This window comes from Lynx canadensis, chromosome C1 (genome assembly GCF_007474595.2).
Source record: "Lynx canadensis isolate LIC74 chromosome C1, mLynCan4.pri.v2, whole genome shotgun sequence".
Taxonomy (NCBI): Eukaryota; Metazoa; Chordata; class Mammalia; order Carnivora; family Felidae; genus Lynx; species Lynx canadensis.
The window spans coordinates 49,850,461-49,867,592 of record NC_044310.1 but is presented as its reverse complement, the minus strand read 5'-3'; the positions used below and the strand labels follow the sequence as shown (position 1 = coordinate 49,867,592).

Here is a 17,132-nt window from a genome sequence, read left to right as displayed (position 1 = left end):
TGGATCGAGTTGGATAAATAGGCATTATTGTAGTCCTCTGCTGAGTAGGAAAGCAATTGGGATGTGGACAACCTCATCAGAAACTGCCATGTAGCACAGGCAGAAAAGCTATGGACTCTTGAGATCTGTGTGGGCAGGAGGGTTTCTTTCTTTCCTCTCTCCCCTAATCCCCACATAAAGCCCCTATTCTGGAGTATGGTGATACTATTCTGGAGTATCAGTGTCTTTAATAAAGTAAAGACACTGATGCCAAAAAAAAGATAACTTTATTCCTAGATAGACCGATGGTGCTGTATTTGATTATTTAACATTTAAATAGAATACTCAGTATGTGGGAAAAGTATAAAAAACATATGAGAAATGGAAGTAAGTCTGAAAACAGACTTATTACTGACCTGTATCATTTTTTACAAATTAAAAATATATATGTCTTAGAACAATATCTGGCCCATAGTAAGCACTCAATAAACAGTGGCTATTACTTATAAAACACATATTTAAAATTCCAGCAGCATTCCAATGACAAAATACAGGTTAATTTACCTTTCATTGTTAATCAAATTGTGGTACTATTTGAGTCTATGAAATATCTACATTATGTTCAAAGAACGGACGAAGTAAGAACACTAAAGAATTTTTTCTCTTTATATCAGAGGTTAAAACCACCTTCTGTTTGAGTTCTACAAATATCTAATAATGTTTATTAGATAAATAAAATGTATTAGATACAGGAAAACCAGCACAGTGAACTCTAAGGTAAGTCTGATCTGCTATCTATCTAGTTACCTATAAATACCTATCTCTTTTGTTTCTTCTCTTCCAACTATACTTTCTGATTATTCTTCCCTTTGGTGAATTGAATGTTAATTCAGAATAATTGTGTTTCCTCTAAGTAAACATTTGCTTAGATTCTGCCCAATTTCATTACCCATAAATCAGAACACTCTTTTTTCAGGAAGGGGAGATTTGAGTCCATGGGTGCAGAAAGATCTGTGTATTTCCTGAGAGATTTCTAGCACACTGGTTTTCTGCATGATTTTTAGAGATAAAGAAAGATAAGACTTCTATTATGAAGGGACTAGCATTTACTGATGCTCCTTTAATAATGGAATGGTTGACAGAGTGGAGGACTGTGGCCCAAGCCAATGAATAAACTCCTACCCTGCATAAATCAGCCTACTCTTGCCTTGTATTGTAGCCACTGGATACTTGTTTAAGCAGTTACCCCTCCTTCCTTCGCTGGCTGTAAGCAGTTTGAGGGCAAGGTCTATCTTGGGTTGTTTGTTTATTTTTCCCTGTATCACCTTGCATAGTGCTTTGCATAAAAAAGACACAGATATGTGCAATATGTTTTCAACTTAATTTCACGTACAGGCATGCCTCAGAGAGGGGGTACAGCTCAGTGGTAGAGCATGTGACTACAGTCATACCTTGGAGATAATGCAGGTTCGGTTCCAGACTACCACAATAAAGCAAAGATTGCAATAAAGCAAATTAAATGAATTTTTTGGTTTCCCAGTGCATACAAGAGTTATATTTACACTATACGATAGTCTACTAAGTGGGTAGTGGCATTATGTCTAAAAAAACAATGTACATAACTTAATTTAAAAATATTTTATTACTGGGGCACCAGAGTGGCTAAGTCAGCGATTGACTCTCAGTTTCGGCTCAGGTCATGATCTCATGGTTCGTGGGTTTCAGTCCTGTGTCATGCTCCATGCTGACAGCCCAGAGCCTACTTGGGATTCTATCTCTCCCTCTCTCTCTGCCTGTTCCCTGTTCATGCTCTCCCTCTCTCAAAATAAGTAATAAACTTTAAAATAAAAATACCTTATTTCTATGCTAACCATCATCGGAGCTTCCTACAACATAACCACTGATCACAGATCACCATATCAAATATAATAGTGATGAAAAAGCTTGCAATATTGCAAGAATTACCAAAATATGACACAGAGACATGAAGTGAGCAAATGCTACTGGAAAAATGATGCCAAGAGACTTGCTTGACACAGAATTGCAACAAACCTTCAATTTGTTAAAAACACAATATCTGAGAAGTACAATAAAGGGGAGCACAAACAACTGAGGAATGCTTGTATCTTAAACTCATACAGCACTTCAGAGTTTTCAAAGTATTTACCGGAACAAAAAGATATATAGGATTTGTATAAAGCTTTATGGTTTATTATGTCTACTTTACATATGTTAAAAATACGTCTGGTGCCATGCACAGAACCTTGCACACAGCTGGTGCTTCATAAATGGCAGTCCCTACTTCTATTATCATCTCAGCTGATCATTTCAAACTTACAAATCATGCAGGCTAAGCTGTTCCCCTGCCCCCAGTTGTTTACATAGGAGGAAATGAAAATTCAGAGAAGTACTCGGCTAAAATTCCCAGGCGGGTTGGGTTCATGGCAGAATACAAGAATTGTAGAGTTTTGATTCTTAATTTGTACTCTTTCCTCTTTGCAACGCATTCTATTTCACTCTTATTTTCTCCCTCCTCAGCGAGCCTGTGAAGATTGTTGTGGCTGGAATAAAATTTGCTTTACGGTTCCTCCTTACTACATGCTAAATAAGGCCACATGATGAGCCAGCACTTTGCTAACAGAGGCCACTGGGGCTGTGCTGAAGATGGAGACAGGAACAGGGCAGGGCAGAAGATTTCACACACACACACACACACACACACACACACACACCCAAGGTATAAGCTACATCTCTTTCTTCCTTCTTTCTGGAATGTTTACACAGCCTCAATTTCAAACATGAAATTAAAAATTTGGAGATCTGGATAATTTATTTACTCAGACAAGCCCAGCTGAAATGCAGCATCTGTTTTCCTGGGAGCCTCTGTATTCACAAAATTGTGCATCTGGGTTCTCAGATACAAGTGAAGCTTCACTCCTTCATACAACAAACCTACGCGGCACTCTGCCTCCAGAGCACTTCACCCTGCGCAAAGGGTGAGATCAGACATGCGTGGCCTCCATCTTATCGTTTATTTATTCAACGGATATTGATTGAATGGGTACCCTGTGCCACGTACTATACTGGGCTTCAGGAAAACAACAGTAATTTTTTTTTTTTTTTTTTTTTTACTGTGCTTCCTCGTATATGATACATTTATGTATATGTGGGGAGAGTATTTCTTTTCTTTTTATAGGTAACCTTTTGGACTCCCGATTACAATAGGTTATTTTGGGCCCTTTATTTGGCCTTAAAAAATAAAAACAGCCTTGATAAAAAAAAAAAAAAAGTAAGGACATTTTGGAAGGGTGGTTAGAGTGCTACTGTGTAATATAGCTTTCCTGTCATAACCCCTTGTTTGGATGAAATTTCTCTGATAAAGGAGGGTCACTAAAGAACAGCCCCCTTGCTACTCTACCAGTGTTCCCTGGTGTACCCATCTCTAATGAGCAGGTGCCAATACTCAAGGGATAATGGAAGAGAATGTTGCTGCAGAATGATGCTTCCCCACTGCTCCATAAATGCAGAAGAAAAGCCAAGACATTGATCCTATGGCAGTGTTCTGTAACAGTGACTATTCTTATTACGGCAGGAGACTGTGGGAGATTTAATCACTGTCCCTAATATATGCTAGTGCAGCGGAGTGTCTGTGATCAATGTACTACTGTTACCAGCCTGCTGCCTTTTTATTGGCACTGATAATAGGCCTCCTCCTTATGTGTCTCAGCTACAAGTTTAAGTTGGTAAACTTCCCCCACTCTTACAATTGATGGATGACGGCTGGCAGTCAAATTAGGACCAGCAGAGTTGGGAATCCAAGTGAACCTAACGTGTGGTATTTAAAATTACAACGAACGAACAGAAGTCTGAAAAATGCAACTGTGCTTGCAGTAGCGGTGACACTGAACTCTGGTTCTAAAGGTCCCAGGCTAGAGGTTGACCAGATGTTTACGAAGCCATTCTTCTACAAATGCCTTTAAAAAATGTATTTCTTTACTTAATAATTATGGTAAGAACAGACCACATATTACTGGAGTGCTTGATTTTGACCTTCAAAAATGAAGACTACTTAGTCTTTGGGAAGAAGTTTATCTCTGAAAGAAGTTTATCACTGAAAGATTTTATGAAAATAACTACAATTAAACTTACTATTTATCAAATTTGACTTACAAATGTTTCACTGAACTGTGTAGAACGTCCAACAACGTGGCTAATGCAATTGTGTCTGTTAGCAAGGTTTTGCAATCCCAATATAATTGAAGGCCATGCTATTTCTGAACATTTTCTACAGGAGAAAATTGAAGGAGCCTCTTACTCCTGTTTTCAGGCACAGTACTAGATTTCACTGAAAAGTCCCATAATTTCATGTTTTTTCGCAACAGAAATTGATCTTAACTTCTGCTGCAACTACACTGAAATGTATATGCTTGATGCAGGTGTGGTCCTAAGCACAGTAAGTGGTGGCCCTCAGGAATCTGTGAAATGCACTGGACCCTTCAATGAGTCACTTTGGGTGACACAGAACCTGAAAAGGTTCATAGGACAACCGCAAAGCTGCCTTGCAACTTAGGAAGAAAGAGGCAGAAAGAGCACTTACATTTATATATACTAATAGATGAAAGGCTGTGAAATACCAAGTCCCACGTTCAAGTATCTGAATGTTTCTCATCTGGGTTCCAAGTGAAACCTCGTTCCATGGCCACCGTTTGAGGAAAGTGTCCTTAATTCTCCAGTCAGATTGAACAACTGCCTTCTTTTACTTCTACAGGATTTAACCCTGCCTGTTTTCAACTACCATCAGCTGAGTACAATCTCAATGATACTTCGCATGATTAGAGAACATTAACTTTAAAAAAGGACTTTGGCACTTGGAATGTTCAAGTTCAAATTCATTACCTCATTGACCGTGGTAACTCTGTGACAGAGACGGGGCAGAAACAACAGCTCTCATCTCACAGACAGTGACTGACAAGTGAGGACATTTGATGCGCCCATAAAAATAGGGACTTGATGGAGTTGTCTTTGTATGTACTCCATTACTGCACCCGGTCGGCACTTAGTATTCAATGACTTGGTTTGACTTGAATTATACCAATCAGCCATTCTTCGTGCACTTAAAGTGGAGGAAGATGAGAGAGATGGAGAACGTTCTTTCATGCAGTGAGGTATCTAAACACTGCATGAATCATTGCGTGAGTGTACTACCTTCTCCGATATGTTTTAAAAGAGGTTAGATTTTTATCTATCTAGAAAAATGTTAAAGGCATTCCTATTTAAAATAGGGAGGAAGGTTGGGGAGTACAACATGGAAAGTTCAGGGTGCCTCTAGACAAAGACTGAGTGGTGAAAATAATCACCACTGTTCACAGGGAACAGTTGAGGGAAGGGTCTGTGTGAGTGCTTTTCAATCCCTAACACATATAAACATCACCCAGATAAACATCATCAGCTGTTAAAATTCAGTTGCTCTGGGTAGGGCCTAAAATTCCTTATTTAAAGAAATTTTTTTTAATGTTTATTTATTTTTGAGAGAGATAGAGACAGAATGTAGGTGGGTTAGGGGCAGAGAGAGATGGAGACACAGAAGCAGAAGCAGGCTCCAGGCTCTGAGCTGTCAGCACAGAGCCCGACGCGGGGATCGAACTCACGAGCTGTGAGATCGTGACCTGAGCCGAAGTCAGACGCTCAGCCGACTGAGCCACCCAGGTGCCCCATAAAATTCTTTATTTTTAATAAGTTCTCAGGTGATGTTGCCATGTTGCCAGTCCTCTGACCACACTTTGAGTAGCTAGGTTATACCTCATACGATATAGTGTCTCATATGGGTGTTCCTCATACTTGTGTAAGAGAAACTTTGATATGGAAATCTGAAAAATATCAGACATAAATCAGGGTGGTTACATAAAATATTCTATAAAAATTCACTATTGTGGTTCTTGTTATAAAGCTTGTAACACTGAATTATCTTAAAAAGAATTATCTTAAAAAAAATAAAGTACTATCTTAAAAAAATAAAGGTTTGATTCACTTAAAGGAATACCCTTGAAGGCAAGGGTATCTGTAATAAAGTCTGGTACACTATTACCTGTCCATGGGGCCCATGCTTGAGGCTCAGCGACTGTTCTGCTTACTTGTTAGTATCTGGATGTGACTAAATAACGGTCTACAGATTGAGAATATAGTAAATATCAATTCTAGGAGGATTACTGGTGGCAAATTCTGTTTTCAGGTTTATTGACAACACCCCAATGGAGCTTTATAGGCTCTGTTCATTCAATCAATCAATATTTACTGAGTACCTATTATGTGTCAGATGCTATACGGATGCTGGGAATATAGCAGTGGGAAATACTCACTGAGTCCCACTGCTCATGGAGTGTACATTCTAGAGACAGAACACAGCAGCAATGAACAGTGGTATGGAGGGGAAAAAAAGTAGGGTTACAAATTATAAAATGATGGAAGAGAAACAGCAATTATTTAGATCACTGGGGGCCCCTCCAGTGAGATATTATTTGAAGAAAGATCAGGATGCTGAATATGATTGGATTTTATGGGAAAAAATGATATTTTACTCTGTTAACAGTTAATACTATTTGCTCATCTATTGTGTCCTTTGAGTATTTCATAACCCACATCCCTTCTCTGGTTACAGTTGTATGACAAGGGTTTGGGGTAAGGAAAGTGGGGGACTTTTTAGGTCTTTCTGATGAGTTTTTTGTTTTTTATTATTATGGTTTTAATTTCAATACAAGCCCAGGACATGAGACCTTAAATTATAAGCATAAACATTATGGTAAAAGGGGTTACTGAGCACAGAAGACAAAACTTAAACTCTGAACTTAGATTTAGGTTGAAATTTGGATCCTGTATCCACAGGTTTGCTATCTGTATGGCCCTAGGCAAGTCACTTATTCATTCATTCATTCATTCATTATTTATTTATTTATTTATTTATTTATTTATTTATTTATTTAGAGACAGAGAGAGAGAGTGCAAGTGCATGTGCATGAGCTGGGGAGGGGCAGAAAGAGAAGAAGAGAGAGAATCCCAAGCAGGCTCTATGCTGTCAGTGAGGAGCTCAATGCGGGACTCGATTTCAGGAACTGTGAGAGCATGACCTTAGCCGAAATCAAGAGACAGATGCTGAACCGACTGAGCCACCCAGGTGCCCCACTTATCCTTTTATAATTCCGTTTTCATCTATACAGAGGCAAGATCATTCTATCTTGCATAATTTAGAGTAATTAAATAAAAAACCTGATAAACAGTAGGTACTCATACAATCGCTAACTATAATTTTTACCATATATCCAAAAGCACTGTGCACAGTGTCTGATTCAATGTAGGCGCCTGCCTGTTGGTTTCCTTCCTATTTATGTGCATTATCAGTTTCTCTGCAATTTTTCATTTGTACAGACAAACAAGAGTTGATGGTATGTGAGTTTTTGCTTGATAGAATTTCATAGGACTCATTTCATCAGTGCATGATTAGCTTCAAAGCTTCGAATCTAACCCAGTTTTTGAGATAACTGGGAAATGAAACTAAGTGGAGGGAACAAATGTAGCATTGTAAGAGAAGCAAAAGTCAGCTTGAGGTTGTCTGATGTTCTTAAACTAACATCATCTTTCATCTCCTATGCCCTTCTTCCCAGATAATAAGAGCTGTGCGCTAAAAGTGCTGAGATAAACTAATGGGGAACAGGATACTACAAAAGACATTTGAAAGAGCCCATGTAATTTACTGCATGTCTGGTTTGTTTTACTTTCCAAAGCCTTCCTGTTGCTCAAGGAAATTTGTCTCCTCTGGCAACCTTCGGCCCTCTTTTGGCCGGGAGTTCTAAAAAAGCATTTGAGGGCAGGTAAACAGATGCAGAGCTCTCTGAGTGAGGAGTAAGGACAGGCCTTGCTTCCTGTGTCACCTCTGAGGCAAAAAGAAAGTATCTTTTAGTATTTGTTTTAGAGAATTATCTCCAATGTAGGTAACCAAGATTCTGCCGGTGCATTCAGATATACATAACTCCCAACATGTTCTGAAGGTAATTTACATGAGTGAACCACTAAAAGCCTCCTACTCAATGAACTGTACCCCTGGGGAAAAGCTATGCAGGCCCGGATCAGTGTGGGAACAACATAAGGGTGTTCTCTGTGCCAAAAAGGGGATTGGGCTAGATGGAAAATCCCCAAAAAGGACCATCTGGCAGCATAAATTATCCATTTAAAATGGCTGGTGTGAGTTAATGACACCAAAGTCACCACGAACATGTACAACATCCTTTGGTTGAGTTTTAATGTCCCCTCAGGCCCTGTTTCAATTATGACTTTCTATGCTGAATATGGCCACATATAAACGTATCCACTGTCCTCCCCCCCGCCCCACTCCCAACACATATACCATGAAACTGCATTTTTCTGTAATGAAACAGGGATAGAGAATGGAGCACCAATCCAAGAATATAGTATAATTGTGGGGGATGTTCTATTATGCTACATATATAGTATCATTACCCCAAAATAATCCGGCCGTTAAACTTCCATTATTTAATAACTGTGAAGGATACAGGCATTCAGATGTTAAAATTTATGATCATTTAAATCATAAGGTGCAAACAGGAATAGAATTACTCTGAAAACAAGAGTCACTAGGTCAAAGTACCCTATATTTAACCTACCCTCTCTGCCCCCAATAGGCTCCCCAAAAATCTACTTAAGGACCCAGAGAACAGTCTCATGGTGGGGGAGCTTCATGTACATCAACACAGCAAAGCAGCTTCAATATGTATAAAACTGCATTAGTACAACACTCGAACACAATGTACCAAACCTATCTATTTTGATTCTGATTTTCACTGAAGCAGGTGAACTGGATAGGACTCTAATTAGCCTTTTAAAAAGGGTTCAAAGAAGTTGTACATCTTTTAATTTTTTAATAGCACATAAACTTTTCATTGGCACTATCCTGAGGTCTTGCTGATGATGCCATTAGTGGCAATGAGCAGTCAGCAGTCAGCATTTTCATTTAGGCCTGGGTTTTTTTTTTTTTTTTTTTTTTTTTTTTTTTTTTTGAGAGAGAGAGAGCATGTGTGAGCCAGGGAGAGGGGCAGAGGGAAGAAGAATCTTAAGCAGGCTCCGTGCTTGGGGCAGAGCCCAACGTGGGGCTCAATCCCACATCCCCAGGATCATGACCTAAGCCAAAATCAAGAGTCAGATGCTCAACAGACTGAGATACCCAGGTGCCCAGCCTGGGCTTATTTCTTAGCCACTTTCAGTGAACTGGCATGGCTAAGTGTGGCACGAAGCTGCACCTTGACAGACGGTCCACCACACCCTGAGTGCTGTGTTAGTAATAATTAGAAACAATGAGAAAAAGGAGACTAATGTCCCCATCTCCCTACTTGCCATATCACCATGTAAGGATCTCCTTAAGCAGGTTGCCGACCCCCAACCATGAATTCCTTGAAAGCAAAAGCCACAACCTTCCCATTCATCCTGGAGTTCCCAGAACCAGGCGGTGTCTCACCCAGAGAAAGCTCCCTATGAGGATGGCTGAATAAGTGAGTGAGCCTGCTAGGTAGAAGCAAGGCCAAGTGAAATTTCTGCCTTTTAGTAAGGGGAGTGAGATAAAGGACTCATCCAATGGGGCCCGAGGTCTTGTTCGGTCTTGTTCTGTTTTTGATTATCATACAATAAAACTGCAGGGGTGGGGGATGGAAGGTGTAGGTTTCTGTGAACATAAACACACGTATAGATGGATTCCTGAACCCACCACCACAGTCAGGATACAGGGCAGTTCCATCAACCCCCAAATCTCCCTCATGCTATTGCCTCTGAGGACTGCTTTTTAACATGTCAGGGAGGAGAGACAGAAGTTAAGATCTGAAGACCAAAGGGTGGGCTCAGAAATCTCCTTGGTGCCTGTCTGCTCTTGCAAGGAATCACTCTGAGGCATAGGTGGGGGAGAACGATCAGAAAGCATTTTGTTTTAAACTTACTCTGTGATATGTATAATTCTTAGATGGGTCATATATGTTACCTTATTTAATTCTCAAGAGCACTGAAACCGCTATTATTACTGACAAAATAAAGAAATGGGAACATTTATGCTCAGAGAGGTTAGGTCATTTGCCCATAATCCCATAGCCAGCAGAAGCTAGAGCCAGGATTACATTCTGTCTATCTATTCCAAAGCCCACACTCTAACCTCTTGATCCATTTGACTTTGCAGATTGAGGAAGGCACTGGAGAAGATTCTCCCTTGTTCATGTGGAGGTTAGACATTGATTAAGGTTTCAAAAGGTTCCTGCTATCCAAACTATTCCTCTCAAGACTCCAGAGCCAAGACTAGACTATCCCAGGAGGTCAGAATAGCAGTCATCATTTGCTTATTTCACTAGAGATGGACATAAAGATAGTTGTTCCATTTAAATAGAAAAACAATCATGATGATAGCCAAAATTAGGAAAAAAATATTTAAACATCTCCTCCTTTTACACAAATCTAAGTATAAACTGTGGCACAGGGAGCCCAGTCTCCTAGTCCAGTTGAAAAAGTTGACAGGTTTCTATTTAAGATTGTTCCAAGACAATCCAAAAAGCCAATCCCCAAAGGCTCTTGGCATAAAGACAAAAGCAAAGGCAAATGCATATGGGATTGTAGTGCAGGTAAAAATATGGAAGCGTCAAAAACCACATACTGTTCTTCCAGCCTTTCCTTTCAGTTGAATTGCTGCTTTGCACGGCCGCCCTTTCAAGAAAGTAGCAGCCAGAGACAAACAAGTGTTCGCATTCAGCACGTCGACTGCTTCGAGCCTGCTTCCTTCACGGTACGCGGCATGGCCGCCGCCATGTGCATTGTAGGCCTGAGCGCGCCCGCCCCGCTTACCTGGCTCCACTTCATGCCATCCGCTCGACTGACTGCCGCTTCCCGGGGAGCGTCCTTGGCCTGTGTAAAATGGCTCTTCACCAGGACTGTCCATTTCATCCTCCACGGACTTGAGGCGCTTTGTGGAGCTGAAATAATAAACGGGTACATGTTTAAAAGCCTTCCAAACCACCTCTCTTGGACACTGCATCTCTGGCTGAAAGAAAGCCAAAGGAGGAAGCAATTGGGCAACTCGGTGGAGTTCTAGGACTCTCTCTAGGCTCAGGTTCAGGTTAGTGAGTCACTGGAGGTGGAACAAAGTCGTGGGTCTGTGTTGTTCCAAGTGTCTGGGTTTGATTTTTATTGTCCCTCAAGATGCTGCCACTGCCACATCCTGTTCCTTTCTCCTTTGAGGAACTGGTGGCTGGCTCCTGCTCTTGTCTCCATCGGGAAGTGTCCGTAGGAAGACCACATTTCGTGTCTCCTCAGGCAGCAGCTGGCCCCTAGCCATCAGCAATGTCCCTAGACCTCTGGCACCCCAGAAAGGGTAAAAATCAGGGTTGACAGCTCTTTGAAAAAAGCTTGGATTGCTTTTGGGTTTTTTTTCCCTGTGTTTTCTCATCTTCCACTTGGATCTGTTCATTCAAAAAATATTTGCTGTGCAGCTACAATAGTCCAGATTCTGATGTAGATGCTAGAGATAATACAGTGAACAAGACAGATAAAAAAAAAATAGGGGCAAGGAGTGCATTTCCCTCTGAGAATCGGGGACATGGAAAAAAGAGCAGCCCTATCCTTTTTATGCCCTTCCTCTTTTTGTGCCTCTACAGAGGTTCCCAAAATGAAGTTCTGGATTTGTTATTTTTGTAAAGGCATGGTTGAGAAATTTCCAGAATGTATCTCATTTCTTTCAGTTGAAGGACTGAATTTTTCTCCCAAGTTGAGGCTTCAGGAGTAAAAAGACAGTGAAATGCCATGTTGCTAATATGTTCTAATTGTCTTAATTGATTATGTCACTAACATACTAGCAGAATGAATAGATTTCATACCTAGTGGGAGTGCCCACTGGGAAACCTCTTCCTCATGTGTCAGGGTACAGAATTTTTAATATGTTTTCATTTATCAAACACACGCTGTGTCCCTTCTATGTACTAGGGGCTGTGCTAAATGCTGGGATATAGAGATGCATCAGACATGGCCCCTGTCTCATAGACGTAAATAAAATTGTGCAAAAGAGAAATACAGGTACTATCGTGCAAGTGCATGTATGACACAGTGGGTTCCTCGATGAAAGAAGCAAACAATGATATGCCTGGAAGGTTGGGAAAAGCTTCCTGAAGGAGATAGTTCCTGAGCTGTAAGACTGAGTGTCAAGGAGACAGGGTTTAAGGAAGGAAAGGGCACAGAGAGGCTGCTTTTCAGCTCATGCACCACTCAGGCAGCCATTATTATTTCAAAATATTGAAATACTTCTATATCAATTGGCAAAGTGCCACTGTCTCAAGCCCTGTAAGTCTCCCCACCCTTGCCACCCCGGTATTTGCCCCAGGACACCCTCATGATCCAAAAACTAAAGGGCTAACGTCTCTGGTGCATCTGGGGCATTCCAGGACTTAGCGTGAGCACTGTGGCAGAGCGACCACTGTTCTAATCGGTATGCTCACGTCACACAGGTTAACGGACATTCTGAACGTCACTCCCAGGAGGGAGGTGTGTATCAGGCAGAAGCCACATCATGAGGAAGGCGTGACACACACAGAGAACTGCCAGGTGTTTGGCCTGGCTGAAGTCGGGGGAGGGCCATCGTGAAAGAAGTGGGGTGGGGGTTACAGAAGAAATTACGTATCTGGATTTTGTCCTACAAGCAATGGAGACTCCCTGAAAGAGTCTCAACAGGGAGTGACATTAGAGTCGATTTCAGAAAGGTCACTCTGGTCATTTTGCAGATGATGGCTTTGGAAAAGCAAAGGAAAAAGGAGACGGAACCTACAGGCAGAGAGGTGTTTAAGAGGCTATTGCAGCAATCTGAATAAAAAAATGTGGAGGACCCAATTTAAGGCAAGAAATTCTAACGATTAAAGTTGGTATTCCAGTATTCTTTGCCTTTAAGTTCTGTTCTCATTAAAGCCAAATCACAGGAAGGCAACACATCTGTAGCATGCTAGCTTAGTACCCAAAGGAAAAACCTTTCGTAACTCATTTTATGTCCTTTGCTGGGCTTTCCTTGAAGTTCAATGAAAAATAGCCACTGGAACAACTTTTCTATATTTTATGTGAAACTACATCTAAGAGAAAAAATTTTTAAAAATATTTTTAATGTTTATTTTTTGAGAGGGAGAGAGAGACAGAGAGAGAGAGAGACAGAGAGAGAAAATATGAGTGGGGGAGGGGCAGAAAGAGAGGGAGGCACAGAATCTGAAGCAGGCTCTAGGCTCTGAGCTGTCAGCACAGAGCCCGATGCGGGGCTTGAACTCATAAACCAGGAGATCATGACCTGAGCTGAAGTCAGATGCTTAACCAACTGAGCCACTCAGGTGCCCCTAGACATTTTTGATAGAAGGAAGTGCACATAAAAAAAAAATTATTCCAAATACATAAGCCAGAAAAAAAATATGGACACTTTGAATTAATTTCTATTGTTTCCTTTTATCAGAAATGCACATTATATAACATAGTGCTTTCCCTTCTTGCCTTGGCAACCAGGAATCTCAGGATTAAACTCTTGGTTGAGGTTTCTGATCTAACAATCTCTCCAATCTTTTCATATGGTCTCTGGCCTCTCTTTCTATATTTAACAGTACTTGTGCTGTATTTAAAACTTGAAAGCCACTTGAAACCATTCTGGAAGCTGGTAGAATAGAAGTTAAAAAACAAAATACATATTTCCCTGATGTTTCCTGGTTAATAAAAGGCAAGACCTTTATGTTCTGATGTGACTGTGAGATCTGCAGGGAAAGGGCCTCCTTTCTTTTCTTCTTTTTTTAAATGTCTACTGCCTGTGTTTGGCTAATAGCAGATGTTCAAAAAACTGCTGAATTGGGCCGTTGACTTAGAAACAGCCACATGAGTACTTGTGACAAGCATTTGCCAAGTGTCATGATTCAATGAGATCTAACGCAAAAGGCAACTCCACTCACTGCCCATCATTCTTCCGTTATTAATATTTTTCTGAGTTTCTAAAGCTTTTGATTTCCTTGATGTCCTTTAATAAAAAGCAAATTCCCTGTGCAGGTATTAAATCCTAAAGGTGGAAGTCTGGACTTATTAGCTCTCACCTTAGCGTGAAAGCAAGGACTTTTCAGAGGTTTGATACAGGACAAATGTCTGCAGGGCAGAGGAACAGAGTGGAGGAGAGAAAAAGATCCAGGAGTGAAGAAAGTCAGCAGTGCCAAGATCGACAAGTGGAAGGCTTCGAAGACAAAGTTTACTGACTTCACAACCTTGACAGTTAGTTTATCTTGATGAAGTTCTTTGGGAGAAAAAAGTATATTTTATCCCAATTTTTACACAACCCCTTCTATGATTTTGGAGATGTTTACCATGAAGAGGTACAGAGCTACAGTTAATGCCTATCAATCTCCTTTATTATTTGTTTTAATGTAGAAATGCATCAGTCATTGATTCTGGTTTCTTGCTCTTGACTTTTGAATACACTTATTCTCCCAGAAACATTTGAGGAAAATAAGAAAGTACCAGTAAGATCTCTACATAAGAGGGAAGAGAAATACTCTTTTGAGGAGTGACGCACCATCTCTTTCTGTGTGTGTAATTTGTTGTGTTCCTAGAAAATCCACCTAGAAATTAAGGTAAAACTATTACCTTCATTCCAAATGTTTGTTTAATTCCTACTATATGCAAAGCATAGAAGCCTTACCTTGTACCCACAAAACTGCAAAATGCCTCCTTCCTGCACGTTCATAGTACCCTGAACCGAAATTTTTCATTTATTTGTCAGTCTCTACCATTAGATATGGAAGCTCCTATTACTTGACTTTATATCCACAGTGCCTAGGACAATACCCTTGTTACTTAATAAATGTTGCCGAATTGGGGTGCCTGGGTGGCTCAGTCGGTTGAGTGTCCGACTTCGGCTCAGGTCATGATCTCGCGGTTTGTGAGTTCCAGCCCCGCGTCGGGCTCTGTGCTGACAGCTCAGGGCCTGGAGCCTGTTTCAGATTCTGTGTCTCCCTCTCTTTCTGCCCCTCCCCACTCATGCTCTGTCTCTCTCTCTCTGTCAAAAACAAATAAACACAATATTTTTTTAAATAAAAAAATAAATAAATGTTGCCGAATTACACACCGTCCTCTATGGGATTTAACAGTCTGGATGGGGAGGCAGGACCTGTACAGATCTCAAAAGATGGTAATAATTCAAGGTAGCAAACACTAAGTATCCAGGAAAAATAGGGATAGTAGATATTCCTTTTTGGGGGGATTTATGTTCTATTGTTCCTTACTGAAAGAGTGAGCCCCATTCCTAAGGGGATCCAATGGGAAAATATCATGTTTTTAATTAATTAATTATTTTGAGAGAGAGAGAGAGGGACAGAGAGAGAGCGCGCACAAATGAGGGAGACGGGCAGACGGGAGAGAAAGAGAGAAACTTTAAGGTTCCAAGCTCATTGCAGAGGCCAATATGGGGCTTGATCCCATGACCCTGGGATCATGACCTGAGCCAAAATCAACAGTTAGATGCTCAACTGACGGAGCCACACAGGCGGCCCTAGAATACCGTGTTTTTAAAGTTCCAGCACACCTGAATTTGAATATAGACTCTGCCATTTACTAGATCTGTGACCTTGGGCAAGTTACTTAACTTCTCTGGGTTGTGGGTTAAATGGCAACACTGTCTATATTGTAAAAGTATTGTGAATATTAAATCATATCAGGTATGTAAAGCATCTAATACAGTGTCTGCTACAGAGCAAGTGACCAATTAATATTGGCACAGCATGAACAAATATTGATTGGTGGATGAACTTTTCTATATGTAAATCTGGGGTATTCTTCTGGGCACATTTTCTAACCTGTACACAGATAATTCTGCTGAGTCTATATATTTAGAGAATAGTTTTTTTAAAAAAAAATTATCCTAGGAGAGCCTAATGAGAGTAAAACAAACATATTACCAAGTTATTAACTACTGCTGCTGTTTATAATTAGCTCCTTATCAGGGTTAGTTATTTGCAGAATATGAGAATGACAGTAGCCTTTTAAATGACATTAAAAACCAGGTTTCCACTCAGAGAATCACAACAAAAGGCAATCAAACAGCTGGAGAAGTCCAAAGGATGGGGGTGAGAAGCACTGTTTGGGACGTCCATGGTACATGCGTAGCACACATATGAAAAACAAACAGCCCATCAACTTTTAAATTAATCACTGCCACAAGTATTTGCAAAGCTTTTTCATGTTGACTGAGTGCCGTTACACACAATGTCCCTTCCATCAGCAAACATTCAAAATCCTCAAAATGTATTAACACCCGAATGTGTTCACAATCTCATTCTTTCATTATAAATGTACTTTGGATTTCAAACTTTTTCCCCCCCTGAGGATCTGATACTACAGTGAACTAAGGGGAACATTTAAACGACATGAAAGATGAGGGGAGGATTTGGTGGTTGTATTTAGGGAATAACTGCTTCTTTAGCTGTCTTCGAGGTATTAGTAACGACTAAGCTGATTCTTTTTCTTTTCTCCCTTTCTTTCCTTCTTTCTTTCTTTCTTTCTTTCTTTCTTTCTTTCTTTCTTTCTTTCTTTCAGTAATGCTGGTTAAAATATATAAAGTCAAGGTAAGAAGGAATCTCTACCAAGGAAAATTTCTATAATTTGGCCATTGTTTTAAATTATAAAATTCTGGGGCTTGCTTTAAAGAAGAATATACCTTTGTGAAACATTTTTTTTTTCTGCAAAGTACACAAACATTAAAGATCATTCTACACCATTCTTTTCTTTGTTGTCACAGTCCAGTGCTAAAGCCAATTTGTAAAAGAATACTGTGGGTTTAATGCCTAATCCCTTTCCTTCTGGTACCGGTTATCCAGAGACAACAGGGTCTTGCAAAATGCTTCGTTTTGATTTGGGCTTTGTGACCTCGAGGGGATCAAGAACCCTGGAATCATTATCTGGTTGTGCTCTTCCAGTTTTACTTTTTTAAAGGTCCCCTGATGCAACAGAATTTATAATCCAGCACCCCCACCCCTCCCTGTGCCATAGGACTGCATTCATTTTTACAACCTCACACCTAGATAGCAATGTCACAGGCAACTCCAGTAGCCTGGATTTTGAGG

At 40.4% G+C, this 17,132-nt stretch overlaps 1 protein-coding gene across 4 annotated transcripts in view; it reads right to left on the bottom strand.

Annotated features, from left to right (window-relative positions):
• Positions 1-17,132, bottom strand: part of NFIA (nuclear factor I A) — a 377,477-nt gene that overhangs the window by 94,154 nt on the left and 266,191 nt on the right. For all 4 annotated transcript variants that reach the window (XM_030324297.1, XM_030324295.1, XM_030324298.1 and 1 more), the window contains exon 6: positions 10,861-10,988. In XM_030324297.1, the coding sequence (XP_030180157.1) occupies positions 10,861-10,988 (128 nt within the window). The remainder of the gene's footprint in view (positions 1-10,860; positions 10,989-17,132) is intronic.